The sequence below is a fragment of the Schistocerca americana genome, chromosome 6, assembly GCF_021461395.2.
Source record: "Schistocerca americana isolate TAMUIC-IGC-003095 chromosome 6, iqSchAmer2.1, whole genome shotgun sequence".
Lineage (NCBI taxonomy): Eukaryota > Metazoa > Arthropoda > Insecta > Orthoptera > Acrididae > Schistocerca > Schistocerca americana.
In genome coordinates, this window is record NC_060124.1 from 540,038,776 (window position 1) to 540,064,617 (window position 25,842).

Genomic DNA, 25,842 nt, shown 5'->3' on the forward strand with positions numbered 1-25,842 from the left:
TGTTATTTTGGAATAAGCACACTTGTCCCTTATGTATCACTCCAGCTCTACGTTATGAATGTTAATCTTCAGTGGTAGTAACATCATTCCTTCTGGAGAAAAAAAAGAACAGCTAACACAGTGTGGTTGTTGATACCTTGTCACAATTGACAAAGTGTTGTAGAATCTACAGTCTTGTCGATACATTATCAGTTCAGCTGTAGTTAATGAACTTTAAATCTTCGTGGCGATGTTTCTGTAAAGGAGCAACAGTTTTAAGGATGATGATTTTATGATTGTCACCACAAACGTTGTGGAGTCTTGTATGTTGTAGAACCAGCACCCTTCTCCAACATTAGCCATTACAGGTTTCGGTAACGAGCCTTAACCTCTGGCAGCAGTAATATTTGCAAAACGACCGATCACGAGGAGTAATCTGCAGTTCAGACAGCAACAGCTCGTTTCACCGTTTAGTCAGTACTGTGCGGTTGGCATCATAGGCCAATGGGATTCGGTCGCTGACGAGTACAGGCAGGTGTGAGATGATTCGGGATGCCGATCCCGATCACCAGAACGGAAAGCGTGCCGGCCAACCTGACGGCGTCCCGCTCGGCTGCTGGTGCGGCGTCGACGTCGTCGCCGTCGCCGTCGGCCGGCGCGTCGGTCACTTCTGTGGCGGCGATGCCTGTGGAGGCGGCGGCTTCGCTGGCCATCAGCGCGGCGCTCAGCAACGACTTCGTGTCGCGCAACAAGCTGCAGGTGGGCGGCGGCTGGGGGCAGCTGCTGAGGAAGGCCGTGTGCACTTTGCAGAGGGGCAAGATCCCGCTGCTGCTGGCCGTCGAGGCGGGCAACCAGTCCATGTGCCGCGAGCTGCTGTCGCAGCAGACGGCCGAGCAGCTGCGCGCCACCACCGACAACGGCGACACCGCGCTGCACCTGGCCACCAGGCGGAGAGACGTCGACATGGTGCGCATCCTGGTCGACTACGGCGCCAACGTCGACATGCAGAACGTGAGTACCCGCTACCTGCTGCCCGCCCGCCCTAGCGCCACCTGCACCGAGCTGCTCTCACCACGCACCACTCTGGAAAAGTAGTCACTTGCACCGCACTTTCCACTGCACGTTTGCGAGGAGGTTGGCTCCACCATCAGGTGTACATGTCTAATTTAACAAAACACAGATGAGGGTTAGAACTGTAATAGTTGCAATTACTTAGTTACGAGGGTCTTTCAATAAGTAATGTATAAATTATGTGTCCCTTTGGAAGTCAGATCTGGAAGGTGGAGAGATTTGGAGAGATTGGATAAGAGTCTCTGATCTTTCTTTCCACCAACCTGTCGTCTTCTAAAGTTGTGTCCCCAGCGCACAAGACAGCTCGTCGGTCGTGGGATCTTGTTCGGGACCGGTCGGGGTGGACGAGCGGTTCTAGGCGCTACAGTCTGGAACCGCGCGACCGCTATGGTCGCAGGTTCGAATCCTGACTCGGGCACGGATGTATGATCTCCTTAGGTTAGTTAGGTTTAAATAGTTCTAAGTTCTAGGGGACTGATGACCTCAGAAGTTAAGTCCCATAATGCTCAGAGCCATTTGAACCTTCTTCGGCGGAGGCTGTTATGCTGTCAGTTCGAACCTGTGTTTGTGCTTTTTCCAGGATGCCACTTGCCCAGGTTAGTCTCTGTAAATTCAGAGGGCAAGATCTCTGGTACTGACAATGATGGTAGGCGACACTTTTCATTAATGTACCCTGCTAGGTTTTTTTTTAAACATTCACACATTTACACTGTCTTTTACAACACTCAACATAGCCTTCTATATTGTATGGTAACTTTTCCATCCAGCTTCTGAAATATGATACACATGTCCGACTCTCCGGTACGCACTGGACAGAGTGAGTGTTACATTTCACAACTAAGTTACGCCCGATATAGAGTACAGCATGTCCGGCTCTGAAGAACACCCGAAACAGAGTGACTACTACAGATTCACATCTGACTAATGCTCGATAATGAGATTACATGTCCGGCCCTACAGAACGCTGGAAACAGAGTGACTAACGCAGCCGATGTACTTCGTCTTCCAGACACGCCAAAGCGACCCAGGTGACCGAAGCACTTCGGTTGCAATATCGTTACTCCTGTGTTTCTCAAAACTACTGAAATTTAATAAACAAAAACGATAGACTCGTAAGGTAACCATAAGAGATGGTCATACTAAAAACTTGGTTAAATACAATGAAAAGTATATAAATAATTAATAAGAGAAGTGAGGCGTTTTGGCACCTAGCACCCGAACGTGCCGACCAATCAGAAGCAAGTTCAGTACAGTTGGCGGAATCCCCCACGGGATTGGTACATACTGTACCAGCTGTAGACAATCTGCGAGTGTATTTATCTTTTTTTCCCGTTTTTGCTGCAGATCTGTTGATAGTCATTATGAACCGAAATCGGTAATCTGTTAACAAAAAGTTTGTGGCCATAGACGTAAATTAAAGGAAACTTATTGTATATAAGGGTCACTGTTTTATTTGGGACAATGTCGCAGCTTGCGAAACTGTCCCATTTGTCGTCGCTCGTACCTCACTCCACTTTTGTACCATGTGGTACTTCACATGTGTGAAGCTGCATCAAGGTGAGCTTCTAGCAAAATAAAATACTGACGGCCACAGCCAGAAATATCACAAATGCCCCACATTTTTTAAAAAAAAGCCATTAATATACATAGACAAAGGTCCTTGTTAATGCTTCACATTTGATGTTTGTTCTGTGCGCTGTTGAAGTTTCGAACCATTCTGGTTGATGGCAGAGCCGTAGTACGACGTCAAAATGGCGTCTACATAGGACTCACGCTACAAGCAGCGTGCTGTTATTGAATTCTTGTGTGCAGAAAAAGAAACCGTGGTGAACATCCATAAACGTTTGTGTGCAGTGTATGGCGATGCTGCAGTTGACAGGATTACAGGTGCGCGAAGGGTGAAGAAAGATACAGCCTCAGGAAATGCAGAAATAGAGCTCCATGATCAGCCACGCTCGGCACGGCCTGTCACAGCCACTGCTCCAGACATGCTGACTCGTGCGGATGCCATTATTCGTCCCGACTGTCGCATCACAACTCGACAGTTGGCTCTAAAGATGTCGGTCAGCATTGGAAGTGCGTCTGCAATGATCGAGACTCTCGGATATTCAATGAGGTGCTCACGATGGGTTCCACGAATGCTCACAGCGAACCATAAGATTCAAAGAAACGTAATTTTATCTGAATTGTTGAAGCGTTTTGAGACGGACAGAGAGGCCTTCCTGTCACGGATCGTTACGGAGGACGAAAGCTGGATGCACCACCTTGCCGCCGGAAACAAAAAGGCATCACCCTCATTCACCACAAAACAGCAACTTCAAGACAGCCCCCTATGCCGGAAAAGTCATGGTCAGTGTCTTCCGGGATTGTGATGGCGTCATTCTCGTGGATGGGATGCCAAGAGGGTCAACCATCAACTCAGAGGCATACACGAAGACTATAAACTCGAGAACCGTTTCCGACGTGTTCGATCGGAGAAGAATCCAGCAGAAATCTTGCTCCAACACGATAATGCACGCCCACACACAAGTCTGAGAAACAGGGAACACATCGCCAAATTGGGTTGGAAATCACTGCCTCATCCACCCTACAGTCCAGACCTGGCACCCTCGGACTTCCATCTCTTTGGACCGCTTTAAGATTCTCTGTGGGCAACAGACTTTGAAGGTGACGAGAGCGTCACTCATGCAGTGAAAATGTGACTACGCGAACAGGACAAGAGGTTTTACCAGCAGGGAATACATGCTCTTTCACATTGTTTTTGTACGGCCATAAAACGTGGTGGAGACTACGTAGAAAAATAGGACATGGACAAGACATGTATATTGCCACCAAATTCTAACTCTTAACAATAAATATGTTCTGAGAAAAATATGTGGGGCATTACTTACTGAAAGACCCTCGTAGAACTTATACAAAATAGATATAGGTTTCAAAGTTTTGCTGTATTTAAAACCAGTTACCCAGCAGTGTGTATAAGCATTATCCGTTTTGTCAAAGTCGTAAGCTAGCCTTAGCAGCGCCACTTGTCTTGGCAGTGCGAGCACAGCTGTCTCTGTGACAGTTACGAAGCAAATGCCACGAATTTCAAAACAAGCTGAAGCTACAAGGGCATCAGTCTGGGGAGTGTGGAGGGTGGTACAGCACTTCCCAGCCATATCGATCGAACAGATCACTCACAAGTTGCACTGCATGCACGCCAGTGTTTTCCTGGAATATGATGGGCAGGTCTTGTAAAAAGTGTCACTGTTTCTTTCTTTAAGCTGATCGCAGGCAGTGTTGCAAAAATGAGCAGCTTAGAGGAAGAAGCAGTGAGACTTTCTACAAGACCTGCCCATCATATTCCAGGAAAACACTGGCGTGCATGCAGTGCAACTTGTGAGTGATCTGTTCGATCGATATGGCTGGGAAGTGCTGTACCGTCCACCGTACTCTCTGGACTTGAGCCCTTTTGATTTCAGCTTTATTCCTAACTTGAAGAAAGCACTTCCCGGCATTCCCTTCAGAGCTTTTACAGAGATTCGTCAGGCTGTACACCGATCCACTCGGACCATCACCAAGATTATTGCTATGGGAATTCTGTGACTTCCTCATCACCGGTAGTGCATTATACACAATGCTGGTCACTACTTAGAACGAGAGTAAAACTGTGAAACCTGTATGTATTTTGTATAACATGTAAATAAATATGATGGAAGGTGAAGAAATGAATTAAAATTTGTGCCACGGCCAGGAGTTGAAACCAGGTCTCCTTCCATTCTAGGCAGGAATACTGACCATTACACTAGCACAGCACTGTGGCTGCACGGATTAGCTACGTCCAGATAAGCTGATGATATGAAGTTTGTGTTTGGGACGGTGTCGGACTTAACTAGTCCATAGAGCGCTGTTAGTGAAACGGCTGTGCTGGTGTAATGGTGAGCATTCTTGCCTAGTGTGGCAGGAGGCCTGGGTTCAACTCCTGGCCGTTGCAGAAATTCTGATTCATTTCTTCAGCTTCCGTCATTATCGTAGATAAAGATGAGACTTAAATGTCCCGAGAAAAATTAATTATAAGATGTAAATGAATAGTTGGGACTATTAAAATTCCAGTCCTTGTATTTTTACAAACCTATGGCGTCTATAATGGCCTGGAAAGAAGAAAAGCCGCCTGTAGGTCACCACTGATGACACTTCAACGTCCCGTCCGCAGGAAGACCGCACTGCAGTTCCTTCTCTAAATCCTCGCACAAACGAAAAAATGGCTGACATCGAAATAAGTGTCCAAGGAATAGAAAAGCAACTGGAATCACTCAATAGAGGAAAGTCCACTGGACCTGACGGGATACCAATTCGATTCTACACAGAGTACGCGAAAGAACTTGCCCCCCTTCTAACAGCCGTGTACCGCAAGTCTCTAGAGGAACGGAGGGTTCCAAATGATTGGAAAAGAGCACAGATAGTCCCAGTCTTCAAGAAGGGTCGTCGAGCAGATGCGCAAAACTATAGACCTATATCTCTTACGTCGATCTCTTGTAGAATTTTAGAACATGTTTTTTGCTCGCGTATCATGTCATTTCTGGAAACCCAGAATCTACTATGTAGGAATCAACATGGATTCCGGAAACAGCGATCGTGTGAGACCCAACTCGCCTTATTTGTTCATGAGACCCAGAAAATATTAGATACAGGCTCCCAGGTAGATGCTATTTTTCTTGACTTCCGGAAGGCGTTCGATACAGTTCCGCACTGTCGCCTGATAAACAAAGTAAGAGCCTACGGAATATCAGACCAGCTGTGTGGCTGGATTGAAGAGTTTTTAGCAAACAGAACACAGCATGTTGTTATCAATGGAGAGACGTCTACAGACGTTAAAGTAACCTCTGGCGTGCCACAGGGGAGTGTTATGGGACCATTGCTTTTCACAATATATATAAATGACTTAGTAGATAGTGTCGGAAGTTCCATGCGGCTTTTCGCGGATGATGCTGTAGTATACAGAGAAGTTGCTGCATTAGAAAATTGTAGCGAAATACAGGAAGATCTGCAGCGGATAGGCACTTGGTGCAGGGAGTGGCAACTGACCCTTAACATAGACAAATGTAATGTATTGCGAATACATAGAAAGAAGGATCCCTTATTGTATGATTATATGATAGCGGAACAAACACTGGTAGCAGTTACTTCTGTAAAATATCTGGGAGTATGCGTACGGAACGATTTGAAGTGGAATGATCATATAAAACTAATTGTTGGTAAGGCGGGTACCAGGTTGAGATTCATTGGGAGAGTGCTTAGAAAATGTAGTCCATCAACAAAGGAGGTGGCTTACAAAACACTCGTTCGACCTATACTTGAGTATTGCTCATCAGTGTGGGATCCGTACCAGGTCGGGTTGACGGAGGAGATAGAGAAGATCCAAAGAAGAGCGGCGCGTTTCGTCACTGGGTTATTTGGTAACCGTGATAGCGTTACGGAGATGTTTAATAAACTCAAGTGGCAGACTCTGCAAGAGAGGCGCTCTGCATCGCGGTGTAGCTTGCTCGCCAGGTTTCGAGAGGGTGCGTTTCTGGATGAGGTATCGAATATATTGCTTCCCCCTACTTATACTTCCCGAGGAGATCACGAATGTAAAATTAGAGAGATTAGAGCGCGCACGGAGGCTTTCAGACAGTCGTTCTTCCCGCGAACCATACGCGACTGGAACAGGAAAGGGAGGTAATGACAGTGGCACGTAAAGTGCCCTCCGCCACACACCGTTGGGTGGCTTGCGGAGTATCGATGTAGATGTAGATGTAGATCTGGTAGAACAGGTCACTCCAGCGCTGCTCCATGAAGCACAGCTGCTCAGCAGTGCCTGGCGGCTTACTCCAGGGAAGGTATGGCATTTGGTTTCCGCATGCCTGAACCACTCCCCCACGTCTGTCTGCGGGTGCGATGCCAAGACAGCACCGCCCACCACTGCCCGCGGGTGCACGGCTGCCAGTGAATGGGCACATGAATTCCAGCAGCCCATTCTAGAGAACAGGATGGAATAAAAGCAGCATTCATGAACTGTATTCGTTTTTTCCGACTCAGGTTTATCACACAAACGTTTTTATTGAACCATTTCCGTGTAACATTTACCATCATTTTAGATTTTTTGGGTCGCCAGGATATTAGTGAGCAGATCTTGCAGTCTTCCAGCAAAGTCAAATGGACACTGATCGAGTTGTTAGAGAATTCGCGAGAGCAGTTGTTGACGTAACAAGGGTATTTACAGTAGTACATAAAAAGTCATTATAAAATTTAAACTTACGTGAAAACGTCCCCTTCTAAAAAAAAGTGCTTAATTTATTTTGGTGTGCTTAACACAATAAATTAATGTGCAAGCTGTGCCACTAGAATAATTACGTTTATAAGTATTTCTGAAGTAATTATATTCTATACATTCAGACTTACAAGCCAAATGGAAAAGTACAACAAATGAAGTACCAACCATCGTATGTACGAACAGAAATTTCTTGCCCAGAAGGCTACGCAGGATAGTGCACATCTCATGCTGGCATTCGGTGGAAGAAGCCACGTAGAAGAAGGTGTAATTAGATGAATGACGAACACTGACTTCACTTAACGAAGGTTTATTCAGCACTTGCACATACGAGAGTGCGGAGCGAACTTCGTCCGGTCAGAACTCATACGGTGTATATACAGTTACAACATTCCAGTACAATGATTCTTGACACTTTTGGATACTTCTAGAATGTATTCGAACCGAATATAGAAATTAAAATTTTACAGTTCACGTGAGTTTTGAACTCACGACCCTCTATGTAACAGTTTCGTATCATAACCACTACACCATGGTTTCTAAATTTTGTAATTTGTGGACATGAGAGAAAGCAGCGAAACTTCCTATTTTTGAAGATTCGCAGTGACCCAAAAGTTAATTATGTAAAAGGCAAAATAGTGATTAATCAGGTTGCCCACAAATTCTTGCTAAGTGGAAAATCCATGAGGCAGTAGGGACCTGAATTTACGAAACTGTACATAGGTAAACATTAGTTTATTATCAGAAACCAGCTGAACACTTTGCAATTAGTAAAATACACAATTTAACAGTGGGAGCACTGATGACTGGTAAATAAAGCAGTTAAACACAAGTCTCACCACACCAATAAATGCAATACTTAAAATGTGTGAATGCAACGTACAATTAAAAGAAGATATAAAGATTGCCGCATGTCGGCAGACACAAAATAAAATATCCTTCGTTTTGTCACAAAAATAATTTAAAATTATACCATGTTGCGGAAAGAATTATTAGTTGGCTTACACTATTGCTCTTTACCTTACAATTACAGAACAAGAACATCAGCTGATCAAACAAATAACTGCACTTAGTAACAACACAAATGGCTTAAGGCACAATGATAAATGCCTATCACAGCGAAGCCCCAGGCAGTTAAATTTTGCATACAAATTTTATTAATGGACATGTTTCCTCATCCCTAAAGAGCAGCTTACAGCAACACTGACGAATCTTAAGTGAACAAAAATATCACTATTCAAAAAATTTTAATAACATTCAAGACACATACAGGGTAAAAGGATCAACAGCCGATGGTCATGCAGTGGGTGGAGATGCTTTAGCATTTACAAGAAATTTGGTTAAGAATCAAAAAGCCCCATCAGCAGTTACTTTAAAGGACCTTAGGCTAACGTCCAAACACGCTTTTGTGGGCAGGCCGGCTATTAGGTTTACAAACATAGTGAGACTCATGACGCAATGGCGATCAAAAACATCAGGTACGAGGCGTGAAGTTAAGAAGAACTTCACGGCAAATCGTCTAAAACATACAGATTGCTGCAAATGGCCCAACCGAATTCTACTAGAAGTCGCCTCTAGACGCTGGTGCTTGGATTTACCTACGCACGATTTAAAAGGAATCAGATACAGTAAATCCTAAGGGAAACTAATTATAAACATAAAGGCTTCCTGGCCACTATCACACACAACTGAAATGTGGAACGCCAAAGTAAAGCAAACACTTAATCTCAGGTGTTCACAGTTAAGCAAACAACGGCAGTAGCCAATAAGATATACACTAAGAATTAGCTAAGTGAGCACAAAAGGCAAACAAACAAATCAAAGTATAATTATTAAAAATATGTCGAAATGTTTGGTATAGTCTTATGGGACCAAACTGCTAAGGTCATCGGTCTCTAAGCGTAGGCACTACTTAATCCAACTTAAACTAACTTACGCTAAGGACGACACACACACACACACACACACACACACACACACACACACACACACACGCACACACGCACACGTCCGAGGGAGGATTCGAACCTCCGACGGGGGATATAATTAGTACACAGGTGTCTAGTTCAGCAAGCAACTGACAACAAATAATGCGGATTTACTAGAATCAGCTGGGCAGAATAGATGTCTTTTCCACATATGTACGAGGGATCTACGTTACCAGAAATGATATGATAAAAACCACAAGACCAACCAAAACATACAGTGACGCAGATTTCCAGGTTCGCTATTGAAGTCAATAAACAAGCTATAAAATAACGGCTAATCTGTCCTATAAAATACACACATAAACAGAATTAAACATTATTCTAGTAAAATACAAGAGACCGTGAATAAAAGAAAGCTGGCAAGCACTGAATAGGTAATATGCCACACAAGTAGCTTACAGAAAAATCTGAATAGGAAGCACGGACCTGAGCACACAGTCAACCACACGTCTTCACTTGCAACAGAATATTGGCGGAACGACCGCAGATGCCAGTTAGATCCGAAAGCAACCAAGATGCAGTGGGTCAGATATCAGTTAAGAACATAATTACTTCCCATTACAGAAAAGGGCTCACCATAAAGCCCACAACGCAGGCACATAACGGTTCCCTGAGCAGGCTAGCTTCCTTGAACGGTCGAGTAGCTGACACTTAAACTCTAACTGGAGCCATAGCACCAATAACACTCCACAGGCCAGGTTTCTACCTTCCAGCTACGTTCAGCCCAATGGAGCAATCTCAGGCTCTAGATAGAACTGGACCTGCAACTCTCCACACTGCTGCTAGCAAGTCTCTTCTCTTCTGCTTGCTGCACATGCTGCTGTATCCCCATCCGCCAGTCTCACGTGCCCGACTGTTGGCCAGCGTCCTCCATTTACCTAGCTATGGGGCAGGGACATAAACACAGCAGAGACTACCGATACTGAGTGCTGAGGATGTTCATGCGCATCACATCATCCTCCTCCCCCTTCTCCCCCATTAAGCTGGTACCGGCAGAGGCAGGAGCGGCAAGGTATGAGGGGATTCCCCAGCATCCTGGTTCCGGTAGCGAACTTCAGCTGGCTGATATGATCCTTGGTTAATTTACTGGTGGAAAGGTTCTTGATCAGGATACTCACTGGGGAAGTGATCTGAACCACTTTGTGCGGTCCCACAAACAGTGGAAACATCTTACATACAAACCACCAGATGTCAGACACTGAGATCGGTACCAATCGTTGTATGTCGATAGAGTATCAACCAAGACACCGATTTACTTCGTGCTGTGTGCTGTCATGCAGTAAAATATGCATGGACGGTAGTTAAAATAACACCAGAACTACGGAATATAGGCAAACCATTTCTGTTAGCTCCAAATGCGTATATGTCTGGTAGGTGAATTGGTAGAACGTCAGATCGTTGTACAAAAATCATGAGCTCGACACCCACTGATAGAGATTTTTTTAACAGATTACGCGTGAAATTGTATGGGACAACATTTTTACGTCATGTAAGAGGAAGTTTCAGAGTTTGTAGCAATGTTCTTTTGGGTGTCTGCTTTCGCTTCGTTAGCTGAAAGAAGCAAACCTATTAGGTACGTATGTATGGATAGGTGTCCTGTTATCTATACAAATGTATGCTATAGGTTTGTAACTTTCAGCTAATGACGTGAAAGCAGACTGCCAAAGAACATTGTTGCAAACTCCGAAACATCCTTTTACATGGCATGAAAATGTTCTCCCATGTAACAAGTTCACGCGTAATCTGTTAAAAAAAATCAACATCAATGGATTACGAACTTGGGACCTTCAGTACGACAATCTTACACTCTACCAACTTTTTTGATGTCATTTTGTTCGTTATTAGTTGTCGGGGTGTTGTATTTGTTCGGGGCGGGCGTCCCATGACGCTTGTTCAGTTTCATCGTTGATCCATTAACTCAGTTATTTTATTACAGTAGGCAGCTAACCCTCTGACCGAACGCGCTGAGCTACCGTGCCGGCGCCACCTCACCTCCCAGAGAACTTCACCAACGTTTGGTATCGATCTCAGTGTCTGACATCTGAATGTTTGGGTGTTAGAAGTTAGAAGTGAGCTACGTAACCCCCCCCCCCCCCCCCATTCGCCCCCCCCTCCCGCTTTGTACCTGAAATTTCTTCAAGTAGACTTCGGTTTCATGGCGGTAACGAGTGTCGGATGTCTATATGTCTGTTCTTGTTACATCTAGCATTGTCCCTCTGGTGTGCAAGCTGTATGTTATCTCTTGCAGGTCTTCTTCATGACCTTATGATCATTATCTTCAGGAAGGCGATCATTAATCTACTACAGGTTGGAAAGTGGCGAGTTAAATGGGAATGTGAACAAAAAATTGGAGAGAGTGGTCCTGTGCGTTTCATGCATGGCTGTGATGAAGGCAAAATTAGGCCACCCAGTGGATTAATCCAACTACGTCTGCGAGTTCCCGTGGCAGATTACCAAGGTCAACTTAAGATTGCGGTTCACACACTGCACAAAGAAGGGTTGTGGGTACTAGGGATAATGGTTACATGCGAAATATCATTGGTAAAGCAAAGTCTTTTAAATTACAGGACGCAAAAGCTGGCACATCGTTGCCAATCACACGTTTTTCGGTACTAAGGATACAGAAAATATGACTTCGATTTTGTATCCCGCCTGGAAGCCGGCGCGTGGGTTTGTTCCTGAAAACTGAAGGGTAGGCCGAATGTAGGAAGCTAGGAGGAGCAGGTGAGGTGGAACTCTCGATACTGCAATTAAAGTAAAAGTGTGATTCTTGAGTTTCTCCCGGCGTATTTGATAGTCAAAATATCCACGGGTGTGCTGCCGGTCTATAGTGTCCAACGGGCACAATATTTCGGCGATCGTACATGTCGCCATCATCAGGTGAACTGACGGACTGAGCTCCTGTGAACGTGTCGGCACGGAGATCCGTACGCTATGGCTGCTCAGAGGGAACTGGGTTCGGTCGCGGCGGCGGCGAATTAAATACCCTCCGCCCGCGGCGCGCTCCCTCCGCCGTCCGCGCCCCGCGCCACGGTCGCGCGGTGGAACAGATTGCGACGGCGTCTGATATGACGTCGGAGTGATGGCTCTGTCCGCCGTGGTCGTCACAACTATACGTTTGCTCGATTTACTCTTGATTAACCCGATCGCTGGTTCCCAAGCCTTGCTAAGATTATAGCCACAGTCACGGTTTATGACGTCGTCATTGGTGCGAATTTCGATGGCCTCTCTAACAACGCTGTCCCAGTATCTCGACGTCTGTACCAGAATCCTCGTGCGGTCATATTCCATGGCGTGATTTTCCGACAAACAATGTTCAGCGACCGCCGACTTGCTCGGATACATCAGGCGAGTGTGCCTCTGGTGTTCACGGCATCGATCCTCGACGGTACGCATCGTCTGACCAATATACGACTTGCCACATTGACACGGAATCTGGTACACGCCGGCCTTCCTCAAACCGAGGTCATCTTTGGCGCTCCCCACCAGTGCACGAGTTTTATTTGGAGGACAAAACACAGTTCCGACCCGGTGTTTCTTCAGAATGCGAGCGATTTTCCCCGAGAGTGCGCCTGTGTATGGAATAAATGCAGTGCCTACCTCATCCCTCGTGACTTCATCCATCTCAAGAGGTTGTGCTGCAGTGGTTGGGCGGAGAGCACGTTGAATCTGCCACTCTGAGTACCCATTTTTCCGAAATACAGTTCTCAGATGTTCCAATTCCTGGGGTAGACTCTCTGCGTCAGAGATAGTGCGCGCCCTATGTACTAGAGTTTTAAGTACCCCATTCCTCTGTGAAGGGTGGTGGCAGATGTCTGCGTGCAAATACAGATCAGTGTGCGTAGTCTTCCGATACACCCCATGACCTAGGGTGCCGCCAGCCCTTCTCTTGACCAAGACGTCAAGGAAAGGTAATTTACCCTCCGTTTCAGTCTCCATAGTTAATTTGATGTTGGGGTGTATGGAGTTTAGATGTGTAAGGAAGTCAAGGAGTTTATCCATACCATGTGGCCAGATGACGAACGTGTCGTCCACGTAACGGAAAAAGCAAGTAGGTTTCCATACGGATGACGACAGGGCTTCCTCCTCGAAGTTCTCCATGTACAAATTCGCTACCACCGGTGAGAGTGGACTACCCATGGCGACTCCCTCCGTTTGTTCGTAGTATTCTCCATTAAAAAGAAAATACGTGGAAGTCAAGACATGCCAAAAAAGTTCAGTGGTCTTCTCGTCAAACTTCTGACTAATCAATTCTAGTGACTCTCGCAGGAGTACCCTCGTAAACAAGGAAACGACGTCAAAACTCACCATGATATCTGACTCATCCAACCTGAAGCTGTCAAGGCGTTTAACAAAATCCACGGAATTACGGATGTGATGAGGGCATTTACCCACATAAGGACTTAATAATCCCGTCAGGTATTTGGCCAACAAATATGTAGGTGCTCTGATGTTGCTGACAATGGGGCGTAATGGTAGCCCCTCTTTGTGAACCTTCGGGAGTCCATATAGTCTAGGCGGTACCGGACCTTGGGGTAACAATTTCTTAGCGTCACCCTCCGGTAAATCTGCGTCCTTGAGAAGCGCCCTCGTCTTGTTCTCCACCTTCTTTGTAGGGTCAACGCTGATCTTCCGGTAGGAATCGTCATTTGGCAGGCTCTGCATCTTATCAGTGTAGTCCTTATGGGAGACAACAACTGTAGCATTGCCTTTGTCAGCCGGTAAGACAACAATTTCAGAGCGCTCCCTCAGATCACGAATGGCCGCCCTCTCTTTACTGCTGATATTTGACTTCATCGGCTTGGATTTCGTCAACGCACGACAAGTTTCACGACGTATTTCCTCGGCTGATTCTGGCGGAAGTCGAGCTGCAACCTGTTCAACAGCACTAACAATTTCTGCGACTGGAGTGAACTTGGGGGTGGGAGCGATGCCGTGAACACCAGAGGCACACTCGCCTGATGTATCCGAGCAAGTCGGCGGTCGCTGAACATTGTTTGTCGGAAAATCACGCCATGGAATATGACCGCACGAGGATTCTGGTACAGACGTCGAGATACTGGGACAGCGTTGTTAGAGAGGCCATCGAAATTCGCACCAATGACGACGTCATAAACCGTGACTGTGGCTATAATCTTAGCAAGGCTTGGGAACCAGCGATCGGGTTAATCAAGAGTAAATCGAGCAAACGTATAGTTGTGACGACCACGGCGGACAGAGCCATCACTCCGACGTCATCTCAGACGCCGTCGCAATCTGTTCCACCGCGCGACCGTGGCGCGGGGCGCGGACGGCGGAGGGAGCGCGCCGCGGGCGGAGGGTATTTAAATCGGCCGTCGCCGCGACCGAACCCAGTTCCCTCTGAGCAGCCATAGCGTACGGATCTCCGTGCCGGCACGTTCACAGGAGCTCAGTCCGTCAGTTCACCTGATGATGGCGACATGTATGATCGCCGAAATATTGTGCCCGTTGGACACTATAGACCGGCAGCACACCCGTGGATATTTTGAAAGTAAAAGTGGTTTTACTATATGTCAACGCAATTACTTTACTTTACTTTTTCGTGTCCGGAAACTACAATTTGTTTGCCCAATATTGGGCAATGTCCAATGCTTCTTCTTTAGCCAGCCATAGATCGTCGAGGGTGCATCTGTGCGGGCAGGCTGGGCATTGTAGGAGATGTTCCATGTCCTGTCGAGTGCCGCAGTCGCATTTGTCGTCATTTTCGTCCAACAAACCCCATTTGATCAGATTAGATTTCACAGGAGCCTCCCCAGTTCTGATGCGGTTCAGCATTCTCCAGGTTTTCCAATCACCAGAAACGCCGCTTGGTGGGTGATCTCTTAGTGGATAGTAGATGGGGGGCTCATCTAAGGCGTAACTTAGGAAACGGCGTTTGGATTTGAGTCTGCTGGGGCCACACTCTAGGCCAAATATTGAGTGACGAGCATCAAAGGTTTGTTTTAGCTTCTCGGTATGTTCATGGGCTTTCCTACGTGAGTCAGGGTTTGTGAAACCTGCGGCCCTGTAAAGATTTTCTATGGGGGTAGGTTTCATGCAGCCTGTCACTATCCTGCATGTTTCATCCAAGCTAATATCTACCTTTTTTGCGTGGGCGGATCTGCACCATACCGGGCAGGCATATTCGGCAGTTGAGAAGCACAAAGCTTGGGCTGAAGTTCTGACCACGGTAGGTTTGGCACCCCATTTGCTGTTGGACAGCTTTCTTATTAGGGAATTTCGTGCTTCTACTTTTTTGTGTGTTTTTTCGCAATGATATTTTCATGTCAATGTTCTGTCCAGCACGACGCCATGGTAGGTGGGAGTACCTGTGTGTTCTAGTAATGTCCCATCCCAGGTAACATTGAGCCTGTACTTTGCCTGCCTCGAGTTCAGATGGAATGCACTCACTTGAGTTTTGGAGGGGTTGGGTTTTAGAGAATTCTTTTTGTAGTAGGTTGACATTATAGAAAGGGCGGTTTCTAGTTTCTCCTCGATGGCTTCAAACCTGTTGCCTTGAACTGTTATTGCCAGGTCGTCTGCATATACAAAAGTTTTGGTTTTGTCTGGAGTTGGTTGGTCATTTGTATATATGTTGAATAGGATTGGCGCCAACACGCTCCCTTGGGCGAGCCCATTTTTCTGATTCCACCATCGACTCTTTTTCCCCTCAAGCATTACGAAGAACTGTCTATTTTGGAGCAGGGATTCGATTATCTTGACTAGGTGGTAGTTTTTCAGGGTCTCGTAGATTTTATGCAGTAGTGTCCGGTGATGTACTGTATCATAGGCGGAACTTAGGTCGACTAGTGCCAGCCCGGTGATTAGTTTATTCTCAAACCCATCCTCGATATGTTCCGTCAATGCTAGAATTTGACTGGTACAGGACTTTCCAGGTCTAAAACCTGCTTGGCGTGGAATTAGCTTCGAGTCAACGATCTTCTCTATTCTGTTGAGGATCAATCTTTCATAGAGCTTAAACAGATGGCAGAGAAGGGTTATGGGTCGATAGCTCTTCGGAGACACTGGGTCCTTCCCGGGTTTAAGGAGAGCCACCACTTTTGACTTCTTCCACAGTTTCGGGATTTGAAAGGTTTCACGGCACATGTTAAAAAGTCCAAGTATCCGGTCCCTGGCGCCAAGGCCGAAGTTTTTAATCTGTTCCACGCAAATATCATCAAACCCAGCGGCTTTCCCATTCTTCATGGTATTTATGACATTGTTCAACTCTCTCATGCTAAATGGTTTCTGGAAGTTTGTGTTTTCCGTTGGCAGTAGGCGTGTGATTTTAGTTTTCTGACGTTTGGAGTTGAACTTGCCGTTTAGAAGGAGTTGGTTGGCCACCTGGTTTGGAGTTACGTTGGCCGGGGCCTTGCTTAGCCTTGGGTAACCATCCAGTTTCTTAATCAGGTTCCAGGCTATTTTGCTACTGTGGGACATATCCATTCTTTCTAGGGTTGCTATCCACTTCTTCTCGCGTGCCTCGCTGAGGGCTGACATTAAAGCTGTGCCACAGGTGATGGTTTCGTCGCTGAATGGGTCATCCGCGAACAATACTTGATACTTCTCCAGGATGTCTTTTGAGGCATTTGAGAGCCCTGGGATATAGCGTTGTCTGCAACCCCTAGGAATATATTGTCTAGATACCTTTCGCAAAGTCTCAACAAAGGTAAGGTAATTATTTGGTGTTGGGGTCAGACTGGCTAATTCCTCATCCAGCGCTTGGGAATATTCTGACCACCTAGCCTTTTAAAGTTGAATCTCCTACGGAAATGTATTTTGGTTGTTTTCATTGTTGAGTAGACTTGGATTCCAATAGGTCGATGTTGTGTCTTTGGGATTGCACCATATACTCTTTTGCAGCAGGTGTCGTAGATGTTCCGGCTGACGAAGCAAATATCGGGATTGTAACCTCGCTTCCAAATTTTGCTGTTGAAGGAGCAGGGGAGCTTGGGGTTGCGGAGAAGTGAGAGGTTATTTGCCTCAGCCCACTGTTCTAGCAGCTGACCATTGGCGTCTGTCTCGTCGTAGCCCCAGGTGGTGCTGCTGTGGCTGTTAAAGTCGCCCACAACGAAGTGTGACCTTTGGTTGTTCAAGCTTTCTGGCGTTGAAGTGTGTAAGTTCTGGCCGGGGGGTTTATATACGGAGCATATTGTAAATGATCCACTCTCTATCGCTAACACTTCAATGTTGTTGGTTGTCGTCTTACTCGTGGAAGAAAGCAGCATCTCGGATCTGGTAAATATTGCGCTCCCATACCTTCTGTGAGGTGCTTCTACTGCCAAGCGCATTCCTTTGATATTGGGTCTGTTTGCTGTTTCATCTCTATGCGTTTCCTGCAGGCACAGTACGTCCCACTTTTCTGATCGGCATAGTTGCGATATTGCATCCTCCTTATTCTTGGTGATTCCCTCGACGTTCAGGCTGACGATCGTCAGGGTTGGCCCTGAAGAGGACCTGTTTTTTGTTTTTGGCTTTTGATTGCATTGGTTTCCGGTGGTGGAAGGTTTGGCCGTTGTCCCATTGGGCAACGTTTCCGGGGAGCGCCGGCATTTTACTTTCTTCCATGTAGCATGTAAGTAAAATGCACTGAGGAGTACGTAGGTGCGAAGGTGGATGTATCAAAGCTCACAGAAGTTACACAGGCAAAATCTGTAGTGGCTGGCCCACTATGAAAATGAAACGATGTTGGTTGGTCGTCTGCTCGGAATCAAATGGGCTGAATTCGTAGTGGCGCTCGTAGAGCTCCACAGAGTCGGCTACAGGGCGCTGCGCTGTGGTCGGCGTTGATCGTCGTGGCATCGTTGCTATCGATACCACATTACATATTGAATGGTTATACTCACAGTACCTTCTGTAATCAGAACCAGCCAAAGAAAATGGGAGAAGACGTCCACCAACACAAACATGTATCGATTACCTTGTTTAGTATAGCGAAGGGGACCTAGATAATTGATGAACATCTCATCCATAGGTTGCTCCACCCTATCAGTGCTAAGCTCCCCTACCGGGTGTTGGGGTTGGGTTTCGCTCCACTAATTTGGCCCACTAATTTATGGACATCGCCATTTACTTTAGCTCAAATGAGGTTCTGTTTATCCTCACTGTTGCCTTATACATCCCCAGGTGCCCTCCACACAAGTAGTTAAACACTGGAGGAATCATCTCATATCCCTGCCATCGCACCAGGTAAGGAACCTGAACGATCTCTTGGTACATGTATACTCTGGCCCAACCTTCCCTCCTTTAAGTTGTTGTTTTACTTTCCACAATCGATGATCAGCGTCCTGTTTTTCGCCTAACATTCTGAATAGCTCCATAATCTCTCTGAAGACTGTCCCCACAAAAGCTGCTTTCTACCTCACATTGCAAGAGATTTGCTGCCTCAGTTCGTGTTGAAGTATTTAGCTAAGGGCGTCAGCCACACGGTAATCTCTGTCCCTTCTATTAAAACGGGAGGCGAATATCTGCATGGACCATCTGCCTGTTCTTCCCATATCATAGATAGCACCCACGTTAAGGCCTGGTTTCTGTCTGTACGCGGAATGGCTTATGCTCAAGATAATACTTGAACCGTTACTATCCAAATAATATGGCCATTGTTTCTAGATCGTGTACCAGATATTTCCTCCCTACCGCTGATAATGACGTGGACGTGTAAGTGAGAGGCTTCCTCACTTCCTCCTCCTGATGGAGAAGGACGGCTGCCATACTTGAACTGGATGCGTCTGCCTTCAAGACAAACTCTCCAAAGAAATCAGGTATAGCTCGGATGGCCACAATAGCCATCGTCGCCTTCAGTGCATCGAAGGATTCCTGTTGAGTATCATTCCACTAAAAATTTTCACCCTCCCTCCACAATTGGTTAAGGGTGGCAGCCAGCTCCGTAAAGTTTGGGATGAATTAACGAAAAACATTTCCCGTTCTTATCAATCTAGCTATACCCTTTTTATCCTTAGCTTTGTGGGACAGACGAAAAGCCTTAGTTTGCTCACAGTCCTCGCTCACACCATCACTGGGCCGACCGCGGTAGCCGAGCGGTTCTAGGCGTTCCAGTCCGGAAACGCGCTACTGCTACGGTCGCAGGTTCGAATCCTGCCTCGGGCATGGATGTGTGTGATGTCCTTAGGTTAGTCAGGTTTAAGTAGTTCTAAGTCTAGGGGACTGATGACCACAGAAGTTGAGTCCCATAGTGCTCAGAACCATTTTTGAATCACCATCACTGGACACAAGATGACCAAGGAACGAGATGTTTTTAGGGCATTAGCAGCTTCCTGGAGAAGATGGACAGCCTATATGATCGAGGTGCCCACTGAAAGTTTTCAGACACTTGCAGAAACATTTTAAGTCGCACAGAACAGAATCTAGTAAGCATCATAATACGCTTCCTCTAGTGGCCAACGTGAACAGAATTCAGCTATACTGAAAGAAGTTTCAACACATGCAAAAAGCTGTAAGAGGCTTGAACTTCACTGCGAGAGGCACCTGGTGTTAGGTCTGACACAGGTCAAGAATGTCGAACACTGTGCACTGGAAAACGAAGTAAAGCAATGATGAAGATCGGGCAGTGGTACGAATTCGTGAATCACCTTTTTTATTCAGCACCCTATAATCCACAATTGGCCAGTAACCCTCCCCACTTGGTTTGTGAACCAAAAAGATAGGTGGTGCATAGGACAAGGCCGATGGTTGAGTCACACCATCAGACAAAATATGATCCATAATTTTTCTTAATTCTCTCAGCTTTGATGGTGATAACCGGTAGGGCAACAGCCGAACTGGCACCCAACCTATCAGCAAGATCTTATTGTGGAATTTGCCTGTGACCCCTACCCCACTGGTGAGGGCTTCCGGGTACCATTTCAAGACCTTCAAGAAGGCACATCCCTCTCTTCACTCAGATGGGATGTATAAATGGTGACCACTCTGCATCTGCAGAACAACCCTGTGTATGTACCATGCGTGCCCAAGAAGTACTTCCCAACTAGCACAAATTTGAACATAATGACTTTTTCGACATGATTTAATATGCACCTCGTGTGCTCAAGGAAATCGTGCACTGAAAGCACGTCGGTGCTTAATCCTTCAATAACGTTGAATTCAATAGGCCAAGAGAGCCGCTGAATGTCAATATGCACCACTGGTAATAGCCTCGGTCTCGCAGTGATATACACCATACTCGAATTCTGTGTACCAGGTAACTTACAAATTTGAGACTCTTTACTGTATCATTATCGTTCCACCAGTGACAGATTGCTGCCAGACAGCTTGCATTCAGTTGATGATTCATTGAGGTGCACACAAACGATAAGATAGCCCTTGCAAGAGCCTGACACTATACCGACATTTTATCAACCTACGCACACCCAAACAATGGTCGGAGGCCACATGGTGGCCACTCTGTCCACCCTTTCCTCGCGCTTCTGGTCAATGCCGCACTAAGTGCCCTACTTGGTTGCACCAAAAACAGGCTCTTGCCTTATTAGACTTGACACTAGAGTGATTACACCAGGTGGTCGATCTTTGCTCTCGCATTCTAAAAAGAGATGGTGCCGGAACACACTTATCATCACCGAAGCGGACATTTTCGATACTGGATGCCAAGGTTTGAGTCTTATTAACAAATAAAATCTGTGACTGCCCTCTGTACTCATCCCTTCCCATATCTAATTAACAACTTCTGATTCAAAAATATCAAGGCGCAAAGCCATCATTGTGATGCAGACATGTTCGATATACCGCATCAAAATTTCATAATGTCCCTGAACACGATAAAAATATTGACTCGCTAGGTCATCGTGATACTGACTAGACAAATTTTTCTCTAACAACCTCTGTCGGACCGCACTTATTCACTCACACTAAGAACTTCTGAGGCAGTTCTTCTTAGCTTGCCAGGAGTAAGAGGGTAGAGAACCTAAAATATTACTGAATTGATAACGTTCAAGATGGCCACTTCCTCTTGCAAGCACACAGTTAACCATAACACGTCTACCACTTGCTCATTAGTGTCAATACATAAGTTTTCAACCCTCGTAACCATAGACCAAAGAGTGTTGCGTAATTTGTTAAATAACTCCCGCCCTTCTATTTGGCCACACCCAGTGGATTGCTGCTGATTGGCCCGCCCATGAACAGACCCATGTTCTCCTGCCAATTGAGCAAACTACCCTTGATTTGCATTGCAACTCTCGTTTAGGGTCTGTATTTATTAAGGCAACGTCTTGGACTCGATTACCTAAATGAATGCCTTGATCCTGGATTGGAACGTCTGAATGCGGATGGTGATACTACCCAGCAACAACTTAAGGTTGGCTTGCAGTCTAGCAAGGAGACCGTCACAAGCCACTGTGCTAGGTGTAATAACAAGACAGTGGCCAAGTGCCCCCCCCCCCCCACCTGAAAGCGTTGTCCCACCAGCTCTGGAACCCGTCCTTTGTTTTCTCACCATGGATAGTCAACTCTTACTGCTGTTGGGCTTTCGTAAATTAGGACACCCCGAAAATATATCTCTGATCCATGACCGTTCACCTTTTGATTGCGCTCTGAAACACAAGAACCAAAACACACAGTACACAGCACAATCCTACCAATACACAGCTAGAGGATCCTGCTACTCAAAAGTAACTACGCTGTGCTACCACTGAGGCAGTAGGAGCTGATTCAGAAGTGGTAAGCTGCTGAGTTTATAAAACTGTATACGCATAGAGTGTGGTTTACTATCAAAAAATAATTGAACGCTTTCGAATTAGTACAATACACAGTTCAATAGTGGGAGCGCTGATGAGTAGTAAATAACGCAGTTAAGCCTAAGTCTCAAACATCATGAAGTGCATTTCTTAAAATGCATGGGTGCAAGATGATAATTTTGAAATACCAAAGACTGCTGCATGTTGCCAGACCTAAAATAAAATCTCCATCCTTTTCTTATCAAAATAATTAAGTGATGTGCAGTTGTAGAAAGAACTATTATTGGTATATAGCATTACTCATTAACACACAATTACAGGAAAAGAACGTCAGTTGATCAAACAAATAACTACACTTAGCAACTGCACAAATGGGTTAAGGCCCGATGGTAAATGCCTACCACAATGAAACCCAAATAAATAAATTTTACATAGAAATTTTATTAAGAAACACGATGCCTCACCTCTAAAGGCCAGCTTACAGCAAAATGGTTCAAGTGGCTCTGAACACTATTGAACTTAACATCTGAGGTCATCAGTCCCCTATAACTTAGAACTACTTAAACCTAACTAACCTAAGGACATCACACACATCCATGCCCGAGGCAGGATTCGAACTTGCGACCGTAGCAGCAGCGTGGTTCCGGACTGAAGCGCCTAGAACCGCTCGGCCACAGCGGAAGGATTAATGTACGAAGAAATAAGATAATGTAGACGGGGATAAGCGATTGTACGGATACTGTGTTACAGAAATAATACAGGACCACCCACTGGATCTGTTAGTATGGATACCAGATAAGCACTGAGAATCAGTGCGAATAACGTCACCGCTGTCAGGCTAACATGCCAAATAATAATAAAAACGATAGTTTTATAGTAATGTAATATTACACATAGAACTCATTGCGAGATTTGATTTGCAATGTAGCTGTAGAAAACAGCAACAGTTACACGAGCTTTCGCAGTGAATCACGCCTTTTACTTGGAAAGCGGTTGAGGGACTTTATTTATTTGTTTTCTTGAGACTGTAGGCTTTCGTGGGATAGCTGAGTCCAGCTTCAGGAGTCTTTCAGTATTTTCGTGAAGCTCTCCCGTGGGACGAACAAACTTATGGCCATGCGCGCTGCCTTTCTTTGCACAAACATTTTCCTACTTTACCTACGACTGGTCATACGTGATTATTCCAATTGACATTCCCATTAATTGTGACATCCAGGTATTTGACGAGGTAGTTGATTCCCGTTGTGACTCACTGATACTGTAGTCGCAGGATATTACAATTTTGTCATTTGTATTGTGCACAATTTTACATTTGTGGAATTTTCAACGAAGTTGCTAATCTTTGCAGGACTTTGATATCATATTAGATCAGGTTAAATATTTGTCCAGAACTTATCAAATAGTATACTATATATAAGTGCAGCCTCTCTAAAAGTCTGACATTACTTCTAACAGTGTCTGCTACATCATTAACATCCAATACTGATAACAAGGATCCTCGCACGCTTCCCTAGGGAACACCTGAAATTACTTCCACATTTGTCGGACACTCTTTTCATACCCCTTCATAACTTCGTTAGTAAATATTGCTGTGGTATCAGTTAAATGCTTTTCGGAAATTAATTTTTACACTCGTTTTGCTATATAACATGTATCTCTGCAAGTAGTTATTTACCCTCATGACGCATACCAGAATCTAACGTGTACCTACGTATGGCATTGGACGAATTCTCAGCAAATATTCGGGAGGGGGGGGGGGGGCGGCATTTCAGAACCTGTAACCTGTCTGACCGTCCTGGATTATGTCTCCGTGCTTTCATTATTTCTCTTCGGGCGAATGTTGTGGTTCATTGTCCAACGTCATGCTTTTCACATTTTTACCCTCTTCAGTTAACGTTCTGTTGCCATCTTTTCCATGTCCAGGTCACGCTAAAAATTAACTTTCTGGCTTCTTTATTGTTCTGGGAATCTCAGGTTACGCCTTCAGTGGCTTTATTTTTGGCCTGTACATTGCAAATCTTTCCAGTTGCCGCGACTACCATTAATCGTTTGGAGACAAGCTTTTGCCGGTGTTATGTACCTTTACGTAACATTATCCGGCGGGTATTAACAGACTTGTAACTTGAACTGCAGGCAAACGATAATTGGAGCATTGATTGATCGGATTTAGCGGATGGTAATGTGATAACATCACGACAGGCACCAGATGGGTCCCAAGCGCACACCATGGTACGATCCGGAATTACCTGTTATAAATAGGCATCTAAACCAGGCATATCTCCTGTGCTCATCAATAATGTTTTCTCGCCCGCCAGTTTCATATGCATTATGTACTGACCCATTGGTATTCTACCGCTGCAACAAGCCCAGCAATAAGTCAGAAGGGATTGATAACATTCCATTGGACAACTCAATAATTATTCAGGTTGGTCCGTAGAATGTACGAGACTGGCAATATACCATCTGACTTACGGTAAAACATCATCCGTACAGTTCCCAAGATAGCGAGAACTGACAATTAGGTGAAGTATCGCACAATTAGCTTCACAGCTCATGCACCCAAGTTGCTGACAAGAATAGCATACAGAAGAATGGAAAAGAAAATTGAGAATCTGTTAGATGACGATCAGTTTGCAATAGGGCTAAGATATAGAGAAAGACGGGCGATATGCAATATGTGCTAGAGCCAGGAGGGAAAAGTGAGAGGGGAAGACCAATAACAAAGTGCTCGGATTAAAAAGAATGTAAGACAGGAATGTAGTCTCCCGCCCTTACTGTTCAATTTATACACCGAAGAAGCAATGACAGATATAAAATAAAGGTTCAGGAGTGGAATTACAATTCAGATTGGAAAGATATCAAAGATAAAATTGGCTGATGACATTGATATCCTCAGTGAAAGTGAAGAAAAATTAGAATATCTGATAAATGAAATGAACAGTCTAATAAGTACAGAATATGGGTTGAGAGTAAATGGAATAAAGACGAAAGTAATGAGAAGTAGCAGAAATGACGTCAGCGATAAACTTAACATCTTATTTGGGGATTATGAAGCAGACGAAGTTAAGGAATTCTGCTACCTAGGTAGCAAAACAACCCATGTGAACGTGGTAATGGCATAAAAAGCAGACTAGCACTGGTAAAAAGGGCATTCCTAGCCGAGAGATGTCTGCTAATATCAAACATAAGACCTCAATTTGAAGAAGAAATTTGTACGAACGTTCATTTGGAGCACAGCGTTGTGTGATAGTAAAACATGGACTGTGGGAAAACCGGAACAGATGAGAATCGAAGCATTTCAGATGTGGTGCTACAGAATAATGTTGAAAATTAGGTGGGCGGATAAGTTAAGGAATGAGGAGGTTCTGCGAGGATCATTTCATTTCTTGAAAGCTTTATTTTCTTCTTCTCTGAGCTGTTTTATCGTCCATGTTGCACTTCCGTACAAGGGTACACTCCAGACAAATACCTTCAGAATAGATTCCTAGCATTCAAATTTATATTCGATGTTAACAAATTTTTCTCTCTCAGCAATGATTTTCTTAATATTGCCAGTGTGCATTTTGTATCCTTCCTGTTTATGTCATCGTCAGTTATTTTGTTGCCCAAATAGAAGCACACCATTTTCTACAGAAGATAAACGTAGCTAGTATTATAGATTACTTCTGTAAAGAAATTTAGAAAAATTCTCCCAAATATCTTTAAAAATCCTTTAAAATGTTTTTTGAAAACTAATTAAAATTCTTCAATGCTGCATTAGCTGTATTGAGGTTCCTTTATTACGCAACACAACTGGTTTCACACGATTATAGATGGATCTTCAGGC

General features: G+C 45.1%; 1 protein-coding gene across 1 annotated transcript in view; it reads left to right on the forward strand.

Moving 5' to 3' along the window:
• The first annotated feature begins 531 nt into the window (after positions 1–531).
• LOC124620279 (serine/threonine-protein phosphatase 6 regulatory ankyrin repeat subunit A) overlaps positions 532–25,842 on the forward strand; it is a 437,897-nt gene continuing 412,586 nt past the window's right edge. The window contains exon 1 of the mRNA XM_047146947.1: positions 532–990. Coding sequence (XP_047002903.1) covers positions 532–990 — 459 coding nt within the window. The remainder of the gene's footprint in view (positions 991–25,842) is intronic.